This window comes from Amia ocellicauda, chromosome 1 (genome assembly GCF_036373705.1).
Source record: "Amia ocellicauda isolate fAmiCal2 chromosome 1, fAmiCal2.hap1, whole genome shotgun sequence".
NCBI lineage: Eukaryota > Metazoa > Chordata > Actinopteri > Amiiformes > Amiidae > Amia > Amia ocellicauda.
In genome coordinates this window covers 42,088,247-42,110,958 of record NC_089850.1, presented here as the reverse complement: position 1 = coordinate 42,110,958, position 22,712 = coordinate 42,088,247, and the positions used below count along the sequence as shown (strand labels likewise).

At 36.3% G+C, this 22,712-nt stretch overlaps 1 protein-coding gene and 1 long non-coding RNA gene across 2 annotated transcripts in view; both read left to right on the top strand.

Annotated features, from left to right (window-relative positions):
- Positions 1–2,971: 2,971 nt before the first annotated feature.
- Positions 2,972–8,203, top strand: mycn (MYCN proto-oncogene, bHLH transcription factor). Its single transcript, XM_066705663.1, has 3 exons — positions 2,972–3,099; positions 3,743–4,379; positions 6,632–8,203. Exons 2-3 carry the CDS (start codon positions 3,749–3,751, stop codon positions 7,300–7,302), a joined length of 1,302 nt encoding a protein of 433 aa, XP_066561760.1. The 5' UTR covers positions 2,972–3,099; positions 3,743–3,748; the 3' UTR covers positions 7,303–8,203.
- A 7,763-nt stretch (positions 8,204–15,966) lies between these two features.
- Positions 15,967–22,712, top strand: part of LOC136750522 (uncharacterized) — a 94,501-nt gene continuing 87,755 nt past the window's right edge. The window contains exon 1 of the long non-coding RNA XR_010816878.1: positions 15,967–16,174. This is a non-coding gene — a long non-coding RNA (uncharacterized LOC136750522). The remainder of the gene's footprint in view (positions 16,175–22,712) is intronic.

Genomic DNA, 22,712 nt, shown 5'->3' with positions numbered 1-22,712 from the left:
GTAATTTGGGATTTGCAGGTATGTGAAAGTGTTGCATTTGTCTAGGACTAAGTGTGAATATCACAATTTACCCCCTGTCATACCTCAGTGCATAATTAAAGAACGCACGGAAAAGATACAGCAGCATCAGTCATGTGATATGGTGTATTCCTTCACCCTTGATCACAGTTCAGCAGGTGTTCTTTTAAATGCTGAGTGGATTGTTTTTTTTTTTCCTGACATAGACTGGGGTAGATGTTTTCTGTCAAACATATCGATGGCTGTCAGTCTGTTTTTTGGAGTTCACTGCCTCACAAAACATGCTATAAATACATCACTCAACATGCTAACAATATGCAGATTATTTTATAAATCTGTCCAGTGAGAAACCAATTACCAGTTTGATTTCAGTGCCGCCGCAAGCTCTTCATTGAGTTTAAAAATTTAAAAATTGAATTAAGAGTAGGAAGGGAAGGGACCCTGTATGAACCATCATTTTGTATATTTAGAATAGTACTAACCTACATATGGGAAAGCTTTTATCATTAGATTGTGGAATCAGTGTGTTCTGATACTACGGTCACTTCAATAGGAAAATATCTGTCAAATATTACAGGCTTTAATATTTTTATAAAATATATTACTGATTACATCTGAAGGTTTGAAGGAGCACTCAATCTAAAAGCACATCATCAAGTGCCAGAGTTGTTTTTGTTGACATAACAAATCTGTGACTAAAACTCTTCAAAAGTAAACGACTATAACTTACCCCCATTCCACATTCATTTAAGAACAATCCTTATTTTTTTTTTCTTTGAGTGAATAGTTTTATAATTGATGTGGAGGTTACGTTAATATGCTCTAAAATATGTGTTCAGTAAAGTATTTCCCCACATCAGAAAACTGCTTTAACACAGCTTTTACCACCAAAGGAAATAATCACCGCTTCCAGCAGAGTTTTGTCACCTTCCAATTTACTCTCCTCTGGAGGCCTGAATGAGTCTAAAAGCTCTTTTCCTTTCCCTCCCACTCTTCAATCTGTGACCCCGTTTCACTTCTTTCTTGTGAACATTTCCCATTCTCACTCCCACTCCCCTCCAAATGATTTTAAATATGAAACTTCTTCCTGTTGTAGGTCAGAGAAAAAGTGACTCGGAAATAGAAGAAAATAAATAAGAATTATAACTCCCCTTGTTCTCATTCAAGGTCACTTCTCAAGCAAATAACAAATCTTGGTCCATGTTTTTATTGTTGAACTGCAATCCTGAGGAAATAGAAGCAATATCTCCAGCAATCTTTCTGAAAGATGATGGCGACAGTAGCAATCTATAATAATAGTTATAATGTTGTTAAATAATTACAGCTGTATTGTCTTTTGATTATATGAAATTGACTCAAAATCTCTAATGAATTCAATTATTGTTTATATTGTCTTCACCATCAGCCCATATTGATCCACTGCTGGATGAAAGCCTCCCCAAGATGTTTCCTCTTGCTGCGATCTACAGCTTCTCGTACATCTATCCATGCTTCTTTGTGTAATCCTTTTTTCATTAAGTGAGCACTTATAGTATGTAGTGATCAAATACTTTTCTCTTGAGACAATTGGCTAGATTTCCTTTCAACTGTGTGCTGTTTCTTCCAAATGCACTCCAGCCCATTATCACTGTTCTTTTGATTTATTCCATAATCTCTCTGTCTGTGCTGATTTGTTGTCCAAGGTAGACATAACTTTTGACTTAAGTATCCCTTGATCTTATTTTCTTAGATTTAACAAAGCTGTTGAACATGACTTGTTTTACTCAGGTTTACTTTATATACAGTTTTCTTGCTTGCAGTCTTGAAATTGAAGTTGCAGCTGATCAGTGGTATTGATTTAATCAGGAGGATAATTACACATTAAGTTGTATATATATATATATATATATGTTCTATTATTAATTAACATAAAAGTCAAATAACTAAATAAAAGTACTGCACAGTACAATAATCCTGTCGAAACGATGTTTCTTTTCGTACTGTGCATTTACTAAACTACTATCCTTTACTGTATAGATACGCATGTACTAAAACTACCATCCTACTTAAATTCCTCATTATGTATACCTTGTGGTTGCTCCCTGACTCAGTGTCAGATTTGCAGCTTCCAGTCTGACTAGTGTAATATGAGTGTTGAAACAGTTTGTGATGAAGGGAAAATAAAGAGCAGCCTGTGTGCATGTAATAGGACACACTGCTCAAGCAAACAACAGTAATTATAGTAATAATATAAGAAAAAGAGACAAATTGAGCGTGATGGGTGACATTTCATGAGGGCATGGCTTTCACGTCACACTTGTATTATTATTGTTGTTGTTGTTATTATTATTATTGTTATTATTATTATCATGTGTAGATGAAGATGACATTATGATATGCTCACCTCATGCAAACTCTCCACCTCATTCCAGCATCAGTACAAGTCTGTCCACAAGAGGTCGCAGGATCACTTATTTCTGACGCTACATTTCATCTTTGAACGTGAATTCTGTTTCACGGGGTTTGTTGCCATTATAATCGTATGTGCAGTTGTCTAGAAGTCTGGGTAATTATGTTACAATGCCTTAAAAGGAAAAGATCCCCCTTTTGTTTCGTTTCTGACACAAAATGAATTAATTGCTTCCTTTGTTTGGTGCTTTTTTACACTCATAATTCATAGGCAAGCAGCAATCATACTCTCGCATAACCACTCCCATCTGGTGGATGCAAATTGATTTAATATCCAGCTTTCTACTCATATTAATTGAAAATGAATACAATTAGTGTATGTCATTGCATAGTGAATCTCTGCGCCCCCCAGAGCCCCCTCCCCGCTTTCCTCCGTGCTCAGCTCATTATGCAGATACTAGGTCGTGTTACCGCTGAGAAAACGCACAAGTCCCTCCCCGCAGCCGAGTGGGTGGAGGATATTGGACTTTTTTCCGGGTGTCCACAGATTTGACTGAATAATATCCAGCAGCCGCAGACTTCCCTTGACAGTCCTCTGTCTGCAGCCAGAGGCGTGCATGAGGAGCTTCAGAAAGGCATCCGGGCACTATTTGGACATATTGACACGGCTCTGATCCTGCGGTCCATTGCGAGGTGAGGCTCTTTCATCTTTTTGTAAAGAAGCGTATTTGGCTTATTTTAGCGTGCACTTCTTCCGATGTAGGTCAGGGCTTTCGCGGCGCATTTCTTTGGCAATGACGGGTGATGCAGCAGCGGTGACAGATGCCCGCAGTGGCTGGCGCTGAAAGCGCGGTGATTTCAATATTGTGCCACAGATACCTGGTTCAGTGTCAAAGATGACAGCCGCGCATTTTTATAATCCTGTGTCGATTTTCACTTGAGAGCAACGAGATCCATCCGTCTCCCTCATTTATAGACATATTACACCCAATTGCTTTTCTTTAAAGTGCCGGATTATTTTGTATTAAGATAAAAACTTCAAGTTACTTACACCGAAATCCGGGGGTCTTCTGCATGTATTAATGTTATTATATTAGTCATTATTATTTACTGGTACTAGCAGTAGCAGTAGCAGCTAGGGTTGCATAATATAATTTGGCACCAGTTAACCATTTAAATACATTACGTTATTAAATAACTATATATGCATTATTATTATTATTATTATTATTATTATTCTCTTGTATCTCGTTGTATTTTTGTATGCATGCATTGAATGATTTTGGTCACTATTCGTGTTTTTATATATATATATATATATTCGCTTCTTCTTCAGGGAGACATGCCGGGGATCATCAGTAAAAACTCCGATGTGGAGTTCGACTCCTTGCAGCCTTGCTTCTACCCGGATGAGGATGATTTTTATTTCTGCGGTCCCGATGCCGCCCCCCCGGGGGAGGACATCTGGAAGAAATTCGAGTTGCTGCCGACGCCCCCTCTCTCGCCCAGCAGAGCGGGGCTCCCCGGGGACCTCGCGTCGGGCTCCGGCGACTCCGGGTCCCGGGGATTCGGTCCCGCCGACCCGCTGGACTGGGCTTCGGAGCTCCTCTTACTCCCCGAGGACGACCTGTGGGGCGCATCGGACGGAGACCTGTTTGGATCCGCTTTGGAAAGCAACCTGAACTCCATCATTATCCAGGACTGTATGTGGAGCGGGTTTTCCGCCCGGGAGAAGCTGGAGCGGGTGGTCAACGAGAAGCTGGGCAAGGCCATTTCAGCAGTGGCCAGTGGTGGAGTGAGTGCCATTGCGCAGAGCAAAGCAGTGGAGCTGAGCAGCTCTGTGGCGGAGTGTGTGGACCCCGCAGTGGTTTTCCCATTCCCAGTGCATACCAGCGGCACCAACACAGGTCCACCTGGAATTACCCCTCCATCTGTGGCCAGCAGCAGTGCGGAGGACACCCCCAGTGACTCTGGTGAGAGAGACGCGTATGCTTTCATCTAAACTGGCCTGGTGATTTAAGGACATGGTGTTATGTTGTGAATCAGTTTCAGTCAAGGGAGTACATCTGTAACACTATAGTATCCTGCTATTTTACACTTTCGGTACAATGAGTGTTGTTTGGCTTTTCAAGTTTCAGACCAAAGCATACAACTTAAAGTAGCTTAGTTTTGTTTATGTCTGTGTACATGTACTGAAACAAAATGCACCTTTGTGTGAAGTGTGTTAGCCCTTTTCCACCATTTATATTTGCACCCATTCAATATTCTGATTGGTCAGGATATTACAACCTTTAAAATGTTAAGTATTATATCCAGCAGATGGCAGTACAAATATTAGTCTTTTTCTTTTTAAATGAACTTAAACCTAGTTGGCATCTGCACAAGAATAATCAGCTCAGGTTGTGTTCAAAGTCATATTCCATCCAAGAAGCACACTTTTCACAAAGGTAAAATTGTCAGGGCGGTTTGAAAAGAAATGCAGTACAGCAGGGTCTTTTAGATACAGTGTAGGTCTTTATTCACAAAACACACACTGCTGTTTACAACAGGCTTCTCGTTATACATAAATACATACATAAAACTTACCAAAGGCAATGAGCATTTTAAAAGTTAAATAAATAGGCGTATATACTTAACCTAAAATGGGTTCACTGGAAAAATCTATCATTAAATGGCTTCTCAGACACAATCATTTGAATGATAGAGCAATGTATGGGTAATACATTTTGCATAATGAAACAGTGTTGTTTGTTTTGTTTTTTAAGGTGATAAGCCCTTACTGTGGCTTTAATTGAAAATGGCTCACAGCCCTCAGACTTTCTTGCGCATGTTTTGTATAAGGGTCCTGCTAATTGTGTTTCTGAGATACTAATTAAAAAATAGGCAACTTGGTAGGTTACAGTTGTCTAGGCTGTGTGGGATACGAGCTTATTCTCTAATTGCTACCATTTGTGCGTGTGTGTATTCTTTTGTGCAATTTAAGAATCAAACAAAGTCCATGGATAACTTGAGTAGGCTCTAATACGCAGTCTTGGAGTGGCAGGTTTGCTTCAAATGTGGTTGATCTAGCGGTCAGGAAACCCACCGCTTGGCCCAGGACTATTAATCCTGCTGAAAGTCCCTGCCAGTGTTGAAATGGACTCTGTCTCTTTAAAGTCTGAATTGACAGCTTTGAATGAGCGCGGCTCCCAACAGCTGTCTTTTTGGCTGGGCTCCAAAACACTGGCTTAAGCCCCACCAACTGCGACTGCGTTGAGGTTTAGATCAAATCATTCTGGCAATTATGTAGCTTTCCGGTGCTTTCAGATGGAGGAAAGGACATGTTTCTTCCTTGTGGATTCTTTTAAAAGAAACATGTAAGAGTCTGTGGTTCAAAGAGGAAAGTGGGAGCTTCCTTTGTTATAAATCCCTCTGATTTCCAGTATCTATCTCCATGTGGTGTTTATATAGAACCATATTTCCCTTTGCTTTTTTTTATTTTAATCAGACAAGCAAACCCATTCACAGAACTACTTCCTGTAGTTTCTATTTGAAGTATGTTTCTGTTATCAATAAATGTATTATGAGATACTTGTAAGGCGCCCCATAATAAGTTAAATATTAGCCTTATTTACAATAGACAACAAAGGGTTCCGTGCGTTAGGAGAAACATTCAGACCAAAGTTTCTTTGATAAAATCTGATACATTTGTTTTTGCATTACTGATTATTATGGAAGGTGTCACCATAATATTAATACTGCTGGTATACTAACAAAATACCTCTGGACTTTAATGGTAAGCCCAAAATGAAATCAACAAACAGCCTACAGCTGGATTATTTAGAATGCCACCACTTTCCTAAGAGAGTCCAAAAAAGTTCAGAAACAAAAGCACTTTTTTAAATTATTATTATTATTATTATTATTATTATTATTATTATTATTATTATTGTTTTAAGAAGTGTTTGTAATGCTTTTTCATACACTCCTAACTCCCATTTTATAGGACAAGTTTACAGGCTCAGCTTTAAAAAGTCGAGAATTAGGGATGTTATTTGACTCTGACAGACCATCAGATTGGAAGACACAAAAGCTCCCCTAGGTCATAGGTCAGGATCCTTTGACAATTTTAACCTCATCTCTGACCTTTTGTGTTTCAGCAGTTTTTTTGTTTGTTTTGTTATTCAAAACATCCTTTCCTAGACTAAAAGGAATTAAATGTTTCTTTTTCCTTTGTTCATTCCAGATGATGATGATGATGACGATGACGATGATGATGATGATGACGATGATGACGATGATGACGAGGACGACGAAGACGAAGAAGAGATTGACGTTGTCACGGTTGAAAAGAGGCGTTCTACCACCAACAGATCGTTAACCGCTCTTTCCATCACAGTCCGGCCAAAAAGCTGTAGCAGCAGCACAGGCAACACTGTAACCAGTCCAACTGTGACAAAGCCCCTGCAGGAGGTCATTCTGAAGAGATGTGCTCCCATCCACCAGCAGCACAACTACGCAGCGCCGTCTCCCTACACAGAGGCAGAGGATATGCCAGTGCCACCTAAGAAAATAAAGAATGAAGTGGCTCGACCTTCCAAGAATATGATACTCCAGAGGTCCAAGAGCACGAGCCCCCGCAATTCCGATTCAGAGGACAGTGAGCGCCGGCGAAACCACAATATCCTCGAAAGGCAGCGCCGTAATGACCTGAGGTCGAGTTTTCTCACGCTAAGGGACCACGTGCCAGAGCTTGTTAAGAACGAGAAAGCTGCCAAAGTGGTCATTTTGAAAAAGGCCACAGAGTACGTACACGCTCTGGAAGCTGACGGACACCGGCTGCAGCTGGAGAAAGACAAGCTTCAAGTTCGACGGCAACAGTTACTCAAAAGACTAGAGCAAGCACGGACTCGCTGAGCTTCACCTGTCAGGACTCTCACTGCCACTTTTGCACATTTTTTTGACGTTAAGAATGTTGGGTTTACTTTCAATCCAGTTGCATCACAAATACGAATAGAACACTTTTAATTGTATTCTTAATTTTTTTATACTTCGAGTTCTTGGTGAACCTGGCCATACTGTCTGATAACAAAGACAGATCTTTATAATTGAATGGACGGTGTATGGGCGTCTACGGCCTTTTTTTGCCTTCATAATTTCTGAAAGACTAAGGACAGCAACGCCATACTTAAGGTGTATCCTAAATTTAACATTTGTTCATTCCTCTATCTCACTGGTGCTTACATTTTAAGGGTATTTATCATGATGAACCTTAACAATTTTTTATGTACCCTATGGTTTTGTAAATACCATTTACACAATCTGCCTTTTTTGTACAACATTTTTGTTTTATTCTTTTTAAATGTCAAAGCTGCCAATAGACTGGAACTTTATACATACAAGTACTGTAATACCTCAATGTTTGAGGATCATAAAACCTTGTAATATAACAAATATATTGTTACTCTCTGTTATGTACTGTACTAATTCTTACACACCTGTATACTTTAGTGTGATGCTGATACATAACTAAATTTGATACTTATATTTTCGTATGAAAATGATTCGTGACTTGTAAGTAGATTTTACTTTATCCCTTTGTTTTTGGACTAAACAATAATTCTTTTGTACAGAAATTTACTCTATAAGCATTTACCTAGCCCTTTTTTCTTCATGTTTTTATGTTTGTTACTGTTGGGTGCATAGAACTGGGTAAACTGAAAAATTCTGTTTTGTTTTGTTGTATATTTAGTGCTGCAACTTATAGCACTTTGAAATACCTCATGTTTACGGAAATAAATAGACAATGAAATACTTATTTTTATTTATTTTTTATCATTATTCTTTTCTTAAAAATGCATACAACTTACACTAACACCTTCATTAAAATTCTGTATCCCAGGTCTAAACACAGACTGAAAAAGCAAATGTTTGAAATATTTTGCATTTTAGAAGCACACATACAAGGACACCCACAACCAGGAATTCAATAAGCTTGTTTTAGTATTATGTATACAAATATATGTATATATTGATTATTTTCACACATTTCAAGCTTTCAATGCACAAGGAACATCACAAAAACACCCTTTTAAAAACAAACAACATTTTATTACTTAAAATTGACAACCGAGACAACATTACTATCTTGTCAAAACTCAATCATTTGATAAATTGTCTGTATTGCAATATGTCTAGAGCATATATTCAATAATATTGTCAGTCATTCTCACTGGCAATAATAAGATTAAAAAAAGCTTTCTGGTACAGTATTGAAAGTATGCTTCTGTTTTAGGAAAAGTTACCGTACTTACAGTGTGTATATGTGTATATATACACCAATGTATTATAATGCATTTTAAGCAATAATTCACAACCTTATTTTGTAATTAATGACATGAACATAGACAGAGCATATAAGGCCCTTAAAGCACCATCGTTATATTAAGCACAGAAAATTGGTTATTTAAATGCAGTAAATCTGTGTCATTCATATTCTTTTACCCTGAAGGGTAGATCTTGATTGGAAGAGTGAAGCACATTGGATTAGTCCCTGGGGTGCCTCTGCCAGTGGCTCAAGATTAAAATCACACTGTGGTGGAATCCTGAATGAAATTGTCACTAAGAATTTAAGAATACGCTGGATACCAATGAATCAAATGAGAAGTGGTCATTTCCTTTGAGGTGTGATGTAATCAGGTTTCTTTGTGAATGTTTCAGCAAAGAACATCACACTTGGTGGTAGTTTAAATATATACTGCTGGCCCTGTTAATAACGTCTGGAAGTTGTAAAACCAGCATTTGCTGCATTATTACTCTTGTGTTTTGCCAGCGACGTGTTTCTAACAAGTGTAATGAAAGTCTGTTTACGTACTGTTGCCTGTTACAACAACAAAACCAAAACATGCAGATTTACTAGCTACTAAATAGCAGAGCATTTGAAGGCACTGGTTTGCTAGCAGGGTTTACTTGACTTTCCAGGAATGCTTATGTTTTGCATCCAAGTTCTTGAAATGTGAAGATTCAAGTGAATTATTATACATTTATCCGACATGCCTATTTTAACATCAGTAATTAAAACATCCTGTGTTTTATGCATTTGAAGTCATCAGGTCTGCTATCCAGCTACATGAATATGTTTCTGGACATTCAATTTATTACTATATTTGGTTTGTATTAAATTTAAATGTTCTCATTCCACAGCATTTTTTATTCATAAGAGTAGTGGTACTGTAGTCTATGAGGTATTGTGAAAATGTGGATGATGCTTTGACATTTTTCTTATTTATGTATTTTATTTAGTTCAGTTAAAGCTGAAAGAGAAACATTTTGCTGCACTGGTCGCAAAACAAAAGATCAGATGCCATTGCAGCTCCAATGTCTGAGTAAACAAAGCACTGTCTGCTTTCTCTAGTCTACAGGAATGCAGAGTGCTGATAGCTGAGAGAAAAACAGCATGAAAGAATACAATAAACCTTGAGTCTTACCCTTTATTTACCTCACATTTGTATTGATAGGATGCCGTGAACATGAACTCGAACAAGCTTGATAGCAATACATCTTTTTCACTATTAACATTTAACAATTACAAATATGATAAATAAACAGAAACAAAACCACCTGAATAACACAGGAAATCAAATGAACTAACCTGCTAATCCATTTGTCCTTCTAACTTCGAGGTGATGTCTGGTCTCCATGAGAAAGCCTGTGCTCTAAACACCTTCATATTATCATATAGCATTGAGAATTATCCAGTAACATGAACATTTGACATTTCTCTATGCAGACAGTGCTGAATCATATTGAACTTGTAAGGAACACCAACAAAAGAATGTAAGTGTCAATAAGATAAATCATTGAGCATAACAACGTATATTTCAATGCATCCTTACAAAACTACTGTAATGAGCACTTCTACACCACAGAGGCTTGGAGCTATTTTTTTTCTAATACTTAAACTTGTTAAGTAAATATAGAAAACGTAGTCTGTAAAGCTCTAAAACGTGGTGGTGCACAGTCACTTAAGAAATAATTAATATCACACCAAAAGTGTAAGACCGATTCTCAATAAAATCTTTGTTGTTAATTTGGCACTTATTATTAAAATATTGTTAGAGGAGAATGGGCATTTTCACACTGACATCACTGCAACATGCTTTGTTATTGTGACTGAGAACATAATGAAGTTGATTGAATGCCCTCTGCGCTCTTAATTTGGGTCTTATTAGAAAGATACAAGGTCTAGCTATGTATTAATTACTGGTATTAGTAAGCTCACACAGAGGTCCCATTGTAAACAATAAATGTGTAATTTCCTATTACAGATTTTGTGTGAGTATTTTTAGCTTTCCTTTTGGCTTCTCTGAATGTTATCGTTCCCGCTGTAATAATGTATTTATTCATGTATTTCTTTAAACGCAGATGTAACTAACAAAGAACAATAACAGGCATTATTATGTCCATCAGTAATATTCTGTGTTTAGACTTTTTTTTTTGTTTCCCCCCCTTGCAAATATAAAAGCTTACACACTCTTAGCTTTCCATGTATTGTTCTGGCTGGTTGCTGTGGAAACCAGCGCAGCTGCTGTATATCAGACCTCGGCTCTGTTTTGCTGGGCAGTCTGTCTGTTTGTGTGTCTTACCCACGTGACCTTCTAGCTAATCACAGTCCAGCAGATGACAGTGTCATGCCAGGGCGTTTAAGATAATGTTTACTAACATCAGCCACATGGCCCCCTTTTCCACTGCACTGCCCAAAATATGTCGCTCCTGGAGATTTGTTGGGCACAGGGCCAGCCTGTCTGGAGTGTGCTGAAAAATCTGTCACCAGGGACTAGTATAAGGATGGAACCTGGGCCAGGGATTTCTCAGAGGAGAGAGGATTGGGTTTTTTTCGCTTAGACTTCAGTATTTAGCTAGGGAGTAGTGTGATGAAGTCAACACAATAACCTGAAAGAGAGTTTTGTGTTGACTGTTTCTGTAATGGTATCACCCCATTGTATACACAATCCATACCAATTACTGTTTTAATTAGTCTTCAGCCACTTGTTGAAGACACATATGCATTCTGAAGGATTTCCACTCCTCAAGACCAGGACTGGAGAGAAACAATTTGTTTAAATTATAACATACTTATTGTTGTTTGTTAGTTTTCCACTAGAAAATACTTTGTGGTACTTTGCAGTAACAGGAATAGTATTTATATTAATTAAAGTAAACATTTCAGTTTTGAAAAAAAAACTACATGAAGTACTCCCTTGCGTAATTAGCAATTAGGGCTGTTTGAATACATTCTTCTCAACGACTCCTCAGACAAGGACCCCATCTCAAGCAGCTGCTGATAGTTACATAACAGCAAATGTGGAATGCATCACGGTTGGACAAAGACAGACATATGAATGATATATTGTCATGTGGTTGTGCTCATTCTGTCAGGTGAGGGCAAGGCAACATTATTTAAACTGCACATCAAGGAGAAAAACAATTATTAATCACCCTAGCAAGATTTTTTCGTTTAGAAGATGTTTCATTCTGCTTCATTCTTGATTATGAAAGCAGTCACGTTGTAATAACAAACTTTATTCCCACAGGGCATGGAGACTTATAAAGGAAGTTCAACACAAGAAGCCTCAAAGCGTCTGTATGCAGCAATCTGACATGCCCTGGTGTAGACAGAACGCCCAGTCATCCCTTTGCACTGTCACTTACACAGGTTCATATCCATAGAAGCAGTGATTTGCTCCTCTGATAATGTAACTATACTTGATAATATTTTTTAAAAAGCAAATAAACTCTGACATTGAATAAAGTTGTTCTTTAAACATCATTTGACAACTTCACACGAGCCCAGCACAAGTAATGTAGAGTTACTAGTGCAATGCACCATTGAATTATTGTTATTAGTAGTAGTTGTAGTATTAGTAGTAATATTTACAAGATGTGGTGTGTGTCAGTAATTAGATGTATTTCACCATATTGGCAGAAAAGCTTAGAGGAGCTGAGTCAGGTTAAAGCTCCCTACAGGGTTAAATCAGGATCTTCTGTTTCTACTACAGACTGTGTTGCATCATCAAGATAACAGTATCTATGTTACACTATTTTCTGTCCATTGTAAATCCTCAAAACACTTGTCTGAGTGGCTGATCATTCCTTTTCTTACACTTGACATTCAAGTTCAGTGTTTGTATTAAACAAACATATGGCAGGGATTTCACTTAATTACATAATATCCCCTGCTTCTCCCATCATTATGCTTTCAGTAATAGGACCTAGAAATTACTGCTCCTTCACATGCATATGCTACTCCTCTTGAAGTGATAATGTATTGTGCTTTTAACAAGTAATCCCATATGAAACACCAGGGTAGGTGTATATTTGTTGTCTTGTTTCTGTATGGTAAACCATGTTGTCAATAAATTCTCATAAAACTCCATGCTTAAAATGCACATAATGTCATCTCATTAAGGTTATATTAAGATGCTGCCTTAATCCTGGATAATTAATCTAGTCATAATATTATACAGTATGGTTGTCTCTCAGTATCGTATTTATTATTTTTATGGTGTTAAAAAAAAAAGATGACTGTTGCATTAGCATTAAGATATTGACCATTAAGTAAATCATATTGTTAACTCCATATTTATAATCAAAGTTGTTTATCAGTTAGTTCACTTTAGTTCCTGCCTCACAGGATACTTATTGTCATGAATCTTTAATTAAAGTTACAAACTGCTTTTCAACCCAAAACACACAACATTTCCATTCACTAAACAAGATCATTAAATTTAATGGGAAGAATCACAGATATTTTCACATTGATCTCAGGGTGTGATTTTACATTTCTGAAAGATAAACACACTTGCTGTTCCATGAAATACATAATTCTCAAAACAATGGTGTAATTTATTCAATAGCTATAGCTACTTTGGAAGATATATATATATATATATATATATATATATATATATATATATATATATATATATATAACTTTTAATATATTATATAAAATACAGTACAGTAGGCTATTGTAGGAATGTACTATATATTATTTATGCAATGGTTTTGAGAAAAATCCAAACTGGATACAAAGACTTATTATTTCAAATAAAAACATTTATTTTATTTTAGTTTGGTTGTGTTATATTAAAAATCACATGACACATGGCAAAAGCAAAACCATTGAATGTTTGCCATTAGAGAAATACATTTTACTTCAAATTTTGTTTGGACTCTCTCTCTGACTTTCTTGTACCTCCTCTTTCTCTCTCTCTCTCTCTCTCTCTCTCTCTATATATATATATATATATATATATATATATATATATATATATATATATATATATATATATATATATATAATGTATAATATATAATGTATTTATTTATATTTAAATCTAACTTTAAAAGAAAAGCATGTGTGCCAAAATATCTGTCGCTCATGAAGTCAGTACATATGTATTAAAAATAATTAAAGCATAAACATGTTTTTTTATGACACTAGCTTTTTTAAATATACATTACAAACTCATTTTTTCTTTGATACAAAGCACAATACACTATAAGTGCAGTCTGCAAATAGCTTGAAGTTTCATAATACTAGCAAGACCTGAAGTAGAAGAACTTATTCCTATTGCTTTGCTCAAACCATGAAGCCTAAACTGAAGCTGCATATATAATAATATTAATAATAATAATAATAATAATAATAATAATAATAATAATAATAATAATAATAATAATAAAAAAAACAGTGGATTGTATGTATGCACATTTATTGGTTACTTTTTATGTAATGCTAATCTCACAAATATGCATATTAACAAAAATAAAGAAATAAATCAGTACGGGTGCTAACTATAGGCTGGCTGTATTTGGCAGGACCTTGTTATTGATGCCAGGCCCTGCCATCTGCTGTGGGTTGGCGCAGGTGCTAGGGGGTATCCACTCCATACAACGAGTAATAATATAACACAAAGGGCCAATGTGCTGCAATAATTGCTGAACACATAAAGAGGGAAGGCCAGAACATTTTATCAAAGTTTACTTAGTCTGCAGAAATTTGCATACAGATGGCAGGGTCAGGGTACTGTGTGCTGCCTCAGTGGCTAAGGGTAGAGCTCGCCTTCAAACAGCTTTTTATAAAATAGAGGCTTAGGCAGGCACACACATACAGATCCATACACACTCTGCCTCACACCCACCCACCAACCAACCCACCCACACACACACTGCTTTCACTGTGGCAGTATGGAGAGGCCTCATTTGAGACTCACTGAATAGTCTTTCAAGTAGAAGGCTTTGAAAAAAGGGCTTGGCAATGGGAGAGCATATGAGAGAGAGAGAGACAGAGATAGAGACAGCAACAGAGAAATAAAAAACTCCTCTTTTTGTGAAAGGGGGCTGAGGGTTTATGTTATTGGAAACATATTCAGAAAAGCCAGGGATAGGGGGTCAGTAAAAGGAATTAAGACACTGTGTTATAGTTACTTCTATCCTCCACTTTGAATTGTGGGTAAGAGCAGAATTCGAATGGTCCCTAATGTATTTCTATAATGAGGAAAATTGGATTTAAAACTTTATTTGACATTGTAATTGCTTTTAAGAGGATGCGCCTAAAAGGTAATTCAAATGATTTTGTGTTGATGTGACAGGCATTACCATTATCATATTTTTTTTAAAGGAAAATACTCTGAACGTTTTCAAGGAGGAAAACAAATATCTAAAATCCATTCATTTTAGAATTCAGTGCAAAGTGGAATTGGTCCATTAAGCTAGATTTAAATAAAACAAATAGTTTAACAATAAACTAAAATGTTTATTCTCTGTGAAAAGATATTTTGATTAGATTAACTAAATAATGTATCTTGTTATTCCTGTTCATTATTATTCAAATCTTCTGTTAAAATAGCTATGGTAATTAATATACTTAACACTTCCATAAAATCCATGTTTATTCTGAACTGTGATACTGCATGGCAGTGTTGACATTGAGAGACTGTAGGCAATACACCATTGTAATACATGAATGCCACATTTAAAACCCTAACCACAGCCTGAACCCTGAGTCATTGGGGTAGGGAACCTAACACTTTAACATCAGTGTCAGATGCAACACTTTGGATGTACCCATCAGTGTACAGGGGTGCACCACACTACACTTTACTATATTTGTAACATGATTCAGCACGTTTTTACCATATTGCCACCTTATTACCATGTTTTTAACATATTTTACTATGATTTTACCATTTCTTTACCATTGTTTTAGCATGTTATTACACTACTGCACCATACTACACAAAGTAGAAAAAGGCATGGATTTTACTTTTTTTTGTTTTTGCTGTCACTTTTATAATTACATAAGTATCGAGATTCAAACCCACAACCTTCTAGATATGTGTAAGAACATGTCCTCTACTCCACGCTTTTAATTTTTTCTATTGATCATGTTCAAAACTTGGTAGTGAAACAGAGAATAACAATACCAGGTCCTTTTCTACATACAACATGTGAACCAAATCTACTAAAATAGGGGTGCCGTTACATCCACACGGAAGTGCAGAATTGCAACAATGACTTCTGGGAAATGAAGTGTATCGCTTTTCGCAATTTCTTGTGAGGTGTCGGTTTAGTCAAAGCAATGGAGAGGCCTTGGTGTTGTTGTTACTAGTATACCAGTGTAGTACCAAGCTCGGTTCGCCATGCTTTAAATGAGCACAGTCTGCTTCAAGGATGGCCAGGAAGTGGGGGTTCACAATACAGCCAGCGAGACGCTTCGTGATCGGTGAGTGTTTTTGTGTGTTTGTTTGTTTTTAATTATTATTATTATGAAATGAACTTTGTTACAATTATTACATACGAAATTATACTAAATTGTAATTCAGACACCTCAAGTCTCACTCATAGGTTGTTACACTCACGCCTCAGGCCGTAAATGAGTCCATTTGAGAGATGAGTCGATCCAGCCCCTACATTCAAGGGGAGGGTCTACTGTAAAGCGTTTGAACCTTTAATTTACATAAAGAAAACACTGCAGATTGTGATTTCTGTTCCTGATGTACATGCTGTCTCTTTGCCAGAATAGGGTGTATACAAATATAGGCGACAGACAATAAAGTGAACCTGTCCTTTAAATAAACTGTGATCTACGACATACTACTGCGACTAAATGTCCAGAGAGAGATCTGAGCAGACAAAGCATGACATACATCTATTCAAATAATGCATACAAATAAATAATGTGTATGCTGTTTACCAGAATCGCATAACTAATCAGCACACGCTAATGTTTCCAGGTTTAAGTCATTGTTGTGAAAGTGTATGGGTGGGGGATTGGTGGAGTAATGTCACGTATAGCTGTGTTTAGAATATATAGCTGTTTTTTGTGCAGTGATCCATGTTCACTCTTCCAGCTACACAGGTCTATATGAGGATATGGGACAGTATTAATTGGGTAACTTTTAAAAAAATCATATCCTCTTAAAGCATAATAATAATTAAGAAATGAAAACATCCTGCCTATGCATTTCCTGCCTGCTTTTGTCTCAGTGCGCTTATTGTTCCGTAGCTGACAGTGCAGCTTTCCCTCCTACAACGCCTCTCTCCCCCTAATGTTATTTATGTTGCATCCATTTCCTGAAATTCCTACATAATGTGACTGTAACATGTTTCAGTCTGTATAAGAAAACAACACAATTATTCAGACATTGAAATATTGTCAATTATATCCATTATGTTTTTAACTAATTACATTAGTGAGCATTAATCAATCTAAAACTGTACTGGGGCTACTACAATGACTGAGGGCATGTATAAAATATTGTATTGATTTTGTGACGAGGTTCACAGTTTAAACCGAATTATAATGTATTTTGACACATAACATATTATGCACTTGTATTTTGTTCTCTTCCAATGTATTTTGCAAAATGTTGCCATATGGCCTCTGTTTTCTGTGTGTAATGGTATTAGTCTAGTTTCATTTTCATTATATCACCAGAACTGTTCCCCAGATATTCCAGGAGACAGAATGTTAAGGTCATAATTCAAATTGTCCTACATTAAATATCACTGTGGTCCCAAGGTAGAATAGGGTCCACTCTCTGAACTGCTACCTTTCTAGAGGACGATAATGAGCTAACTGAGTCATTCCAGGTACATACATCAATGTCTGCATCCACAAATAATTAGATTAGAACTACTGTGGTACCCTACATGTTAGGATTGATTCATTGCTGCAATTCTAGATGGTGACAGTGTTCAAGTCCATGAGATATACTGTATGTATTTATACACATACTGGTGGACAAAATTATGGGACCCTTTTGGAATCTTACTGAAAGAGAACTGAAAAAAGTAACTGTCAGGATAAACAATGGATTTTATGAAAACATTTAAAAAAGCACAGTGATTTCTCAGTCAATTTAAAAGGTCCTTTTTACTTTTGTTTGGAGGAGTCTGTGTGGAAGGTCAAGTGCGTTAGTGTGTTTACTTGATGTATGTAAATATAGTGAAGCTATACTGGTAAGGGTTGTGCTGATTAAAATATATATATATATATATATATATATATATATATATATATATATATATATATATATATATGTTGCTCTTAGACTCTCATGCTTTTAGAGGCTCACCTCTCAAAGGAAAATGGATGAGTTCATATGGTTTAGTGCTATACTGGAAATAGTTTTTCACTATTAAAATATCACCCATTGTGGACAATGACCTCTCTCGGTACAAGCTCTTGCAATCTGTGACACAGCTTGAGCAGTTTACGTCTGTCCATTGTTGGGCCTTCAATAACCACAAACCCAAGCATGTTTCTGCTGGTGTTTACTCCCCTCTCAAGCTTATCCCACAGATAAGGCTGTAAGATCAGGGGAGTGCAGAAGCATGTGTTTCCATTTCAAGACCTCTTATACTTATTTGGATATTAGTCATAGTCTGGCTTGTTCTTTATTTATCAGATTGAAAAAGTCCTTGATCCATATTTTTTGATACATAAAATATGTTCCAACATTGAAATAACAAACAGTAAGGTTAGTATTTCTTCAAGTGAAGGAATGTGTTTTATTTTGTGTGTGTATCATTCTTAATCCATTAGAAATTTCAAGAGACTCTCAATGAGTTTTTCGGAAAGAATGGCACCCAGTTTCAGATCTGAAGGGCTACAGAACATGCATGAGGTAATGCTGATTTAACGGTCATTAAGAAGGCCAACACCAGAAAGCTGACCACTGTTTGATCTTTTTAACCTCAGAGGCTGGGACACCCTGACCTCTGCAAGGCTCCTGCCCCTCAACCTCCATGCTCACATCACCTCTTCTGTTGTCACATTCATCCCACATTAAATTCAAAATGAAACACCAATGCTTCTGTGTACCTAGCAAATCCTCCTAATCTATAGTGAGGGCAATAGACATTGTTTTACTGAAAAACTGGTTCATGTTGTGCCAATTCAGCAGGAGTCTCATTTCCTCATTCTAATGATCACATCCTAGCAGGGGGTTTTCATCAGTTTGTGATCTTGTACACCACAGTTATCTGTGTCTTTGATCACAAACCCATCTTAGAACTTTTCGGTAACCAGCCTGACACATGTTGGACACCTCTGAGAAAACAGGGGGTCAATGACACAAATTGGAGAAAAAGAGGTTATCTTGTGTATTTTTATGGTTAGTTCAGTGTGCTTGAATGACTCCTTTCTGAAAGTTTTAAAACCACAATAGTCATATATGAGTTTGATGTATTTTGTGAATAATGTATGATGTCAAATCAAAATCTGAATAATTTTGACACTGCTTAGAAAGCCTTTTAAAATTGTATCTCTGAAATCTGAACTATCAAGTACTCAAAGTTCAGTAACAAAGATTTGTATTAATATTAGTAACATTTTTTTTATTAATATGCATTTGATATAATTCTTTAATGTACAGAAGGATGCCTTTGGGACCATTAAGTGTACGTGTTAGTTGTTACACATAATAAGCTTATGTAATTTTAAATATGTAAAGCAGGGAAAAACAACAACAACAACAAAATTAAGATGAAAGATCCATACTTTTACAGAATATACTTTGAATATAGGTAATTTGGGAGCTGAAAACAGGTTACACAGTGGTTTGGACAGAGTTTTCCAGTTATCACCAGTTATTATATGAACCATGTGAGTATAAGTGTAGTCTTTTTAATTACTGAAAATTCATTTCAGCAGTATTCTCTTCCTCCCAGGCATATCATCACACATACCAGAAACATTTATCTCAACACGATCAGCACTTGTAATGTTGCGGGGTTAATAAAGCTACCTGTACTCAGATAACAGCATAAAAGGAACATTCTATTTATCATATCAACCCAGAATGTAAGCATAATAGGACTGTTCTGCTTTAAGAATCTACATTCCATTTTCCAGTACCTAGAATGCTTCATATATTCCAAATATGTATTGTGTGTAAATGTATGTACTGACTAAACTGATATATAAGTAATTTATGTACATGATAACTGAACCAAGGTAAAATTCTTAATCATGTACCATAGCTGGAAGTCATTGTGGGTACCAGCTGGCCAAGAGAGCAATCAGAGATCACTGTAACCGGATGCGGACTGTGTCTTTGACAGCTCTCAAGTTCAGTTGAAGGCATCATCTATCTAAAGTGAATTGGATTTAGTCATCTGTTCACTAGAACTCCCAGATGTTACATTCGGAGTCTTGGTTATTTGCCTAACTCTAATTAAAAAAAAAAAAGTGCTTGACCCACTCTTGTGATTTTAATGCAGCAAACATGTTCTGGTGACTACTCGGCTGAAACTTAACTATTATAAGCTTGTCTGCTTTGATGTACTATATTGACAGATCAGTGGTTTAAAGTAGAGTACTGGTACAAAATCTAATTACCATTCCACATTGCCAACTTCACTGTGTATATGCCACTTCAAGTGTATCATTGGATCCTACATTTTCACATTCTACTGGTCATGATGGTTGGCTGATCCTTTAACTGAGACTGAACTTTAAAGACGGTACCACTGGGAGAGTTTTTAGGCTAGGGAACAAATTTAATTTGAGTTGGTCAAAAGAGCATTGGATGAGAATGTTTTGGATAGGTGCAACAATGTTTCAGCTTTTCACCTACAAGAGGAAACCATTTGTTTGTGTAAAAAAAGGTGATCTACAATAAACACACAATGTTGGCCCTACATATACATTATAATGTTCAATTTTTCAACAGCTAGATTAACATGAATATCTCATAGAAGAGCAACAGCTCTAGAAATTGATGCACCGTCCTCTCCAGTCGCCTGATATTAAATCACCTAAATGTAGCGAGCTGAGCTTGTCATGTGAGTGAAAAAGAAGGCTACAACTAAATTAAATATGATTGAAACTGAGTGGACAAAATCAGATAGCAGTAAATTGTTTATGTTGAATAACGGAATGAAGCTTTCGATGGCTATGAAAGAGAAATATCTTGATTTGAAAAGTGAGCAAGGCATTTGCTTAGTTATATTTTGTGTTGGGAATGTGTGTGTGAGAGTGTATTCTGTATAAACCAAGCATTGAATGCTTCATTTATTTTTACAATTGTTTTAATAAAGATTTGAATGTTGAAAAAATCAGTGAACTAACAGTTTTTCCAAAACCCAATGCTCGCTTTGTGAATTAAGTAAACTAGGCTTCTCTTATACTGGAGCAAAAAAACAACTTACCCCTAACTAACCTTTCCAAAGGTATTGCATTAAACTACATCCTTAGCCATGTATCTTAATAATTAACAATGAAGAACAAAAAAGCTTATGCATTGTGTAATTAAGAATGAAACACAAGTCATGTTTTAAAATAACAAAAGCAACCTGTGATTATCTGCAATATTATGAAGCTAAACACTGTTATTCAAAATAAGTTTATGAGAGATATACATTTACCCTTGCATTTCATATTACTACAAATTGTTCATCAATGTAATAACAATCTACTAATTATTGTTTGTTAAAAGTAAAATTGAAAAAAATAAGAAACAAAGAGGGGGTGTCCTCCTAAAATATATAATTTTCAACTTGGATAACATATAAACAAACTGACAAATTAATGTTGCTTAAAATTTGCTGTGAACTACGGTACTTTTTAAAAATGTTGTGTAATAATTCATTAAACAAACTAAGCACTTCTGCAATAAAAATGCAAATTACTTGCTTACAAACTTTCCTGGACCTTTACTTGTGCAAGTAGGCGGCACATGGCATTAAACTGCAGCTTAAGAGGGACAGCAATTCAGATGCACAACAATTGGACATGATAAAAGATCAGAATAGCACTGCCAATTAGGAGATACTAGAAAGCAGGAATAGTATAGTAACGGGATGAGAAATCCCATGAATAAGACGGGGTGAAAAGATAACAATGGACTTTATTTCAGTTTGAGCTGATTTCTAATTACAAATGTAAGAGTTTTGCACACAGCTCTAGGACACTCTATTTTCACACATTGCTAATTGTGCTTGGAAAATGTGTTATGCTGCAGAAACGTAATTAAAATATATATTTGCCTTTGGGTTCAGTTTTGTTTTTAAAATAAATTGGCTTTTTTAAGATAACTCTTCATTTTAGAGTGACAATACACTTATTGTGTCCTCTATCTCCTGTATTACTGATTTTTATTTTTACCTTAGCGTGCACACGCACACACACAATCTGTGGACAACAGTATATTCCATACAGATATGTGTCAAATAGGGTTTAGTTAGTGTCTAAAGGTAGAATTGTTAAAAACATCTAGATCTTTTTGTAACTATTTTCAAAATGCCATACACTTTTCTAAAGTACCTGAAATAGGATTTGCAAAATTATGACCTTTGAATGCAGAGCTTGGAAAGGAAATCTGATGATGCACGGCTGCATTTTGCTGTATTTGCTGCTGTTGGGTCTGTTTATACAGAACTGTTTTGGGTTTTGGGGAAGGGTTTAATTGTCCACAGATCCTTGTAGCCCAAAGGGAGATTGAGGCAACCACTGCCCAGCTGATCACAACAAAGGCTGGTTTCGAGCTCATTGTCATCACCATGGAGTTATACCACATGAATGGTTGGCATTGATACTGATTGGGGTATTAATTCAGAGGCATTTGGGGCTCATGAATTTCACTTAACTCGTCCCATCATTTATTGGCCCAGATTTAATTGGGGTGATGTATTGCAGTGCTGTTAGATGAAGTGGAACAGTTTCTTTCTTCCAATGTTCCTTTTTTTTTTTTTTTTTTTTTTTTTTTTATACCCCTTTCCAAAACCTCCCAGTCAGAGACAGTCTGACCCTCTCT

What these genes read in the sequence shown, in the direction of transcription:
- mycn (XM_066705663.1), top strand. Translation starts at nt 3,749, where the DNA reads ATGCCGGGGATCATCAGTAAAAACTCCGATGTGGAGTTCGACTCCTTG. An exon ending in GGACACCCCCAGTGACTCTG is followed by an intron (nt 4,380 to 6,631) that starts GTGAGAGAGACG and finishes TGTTCATTCCAG; the next exon opens with ATGATGATGATGATGACGAT.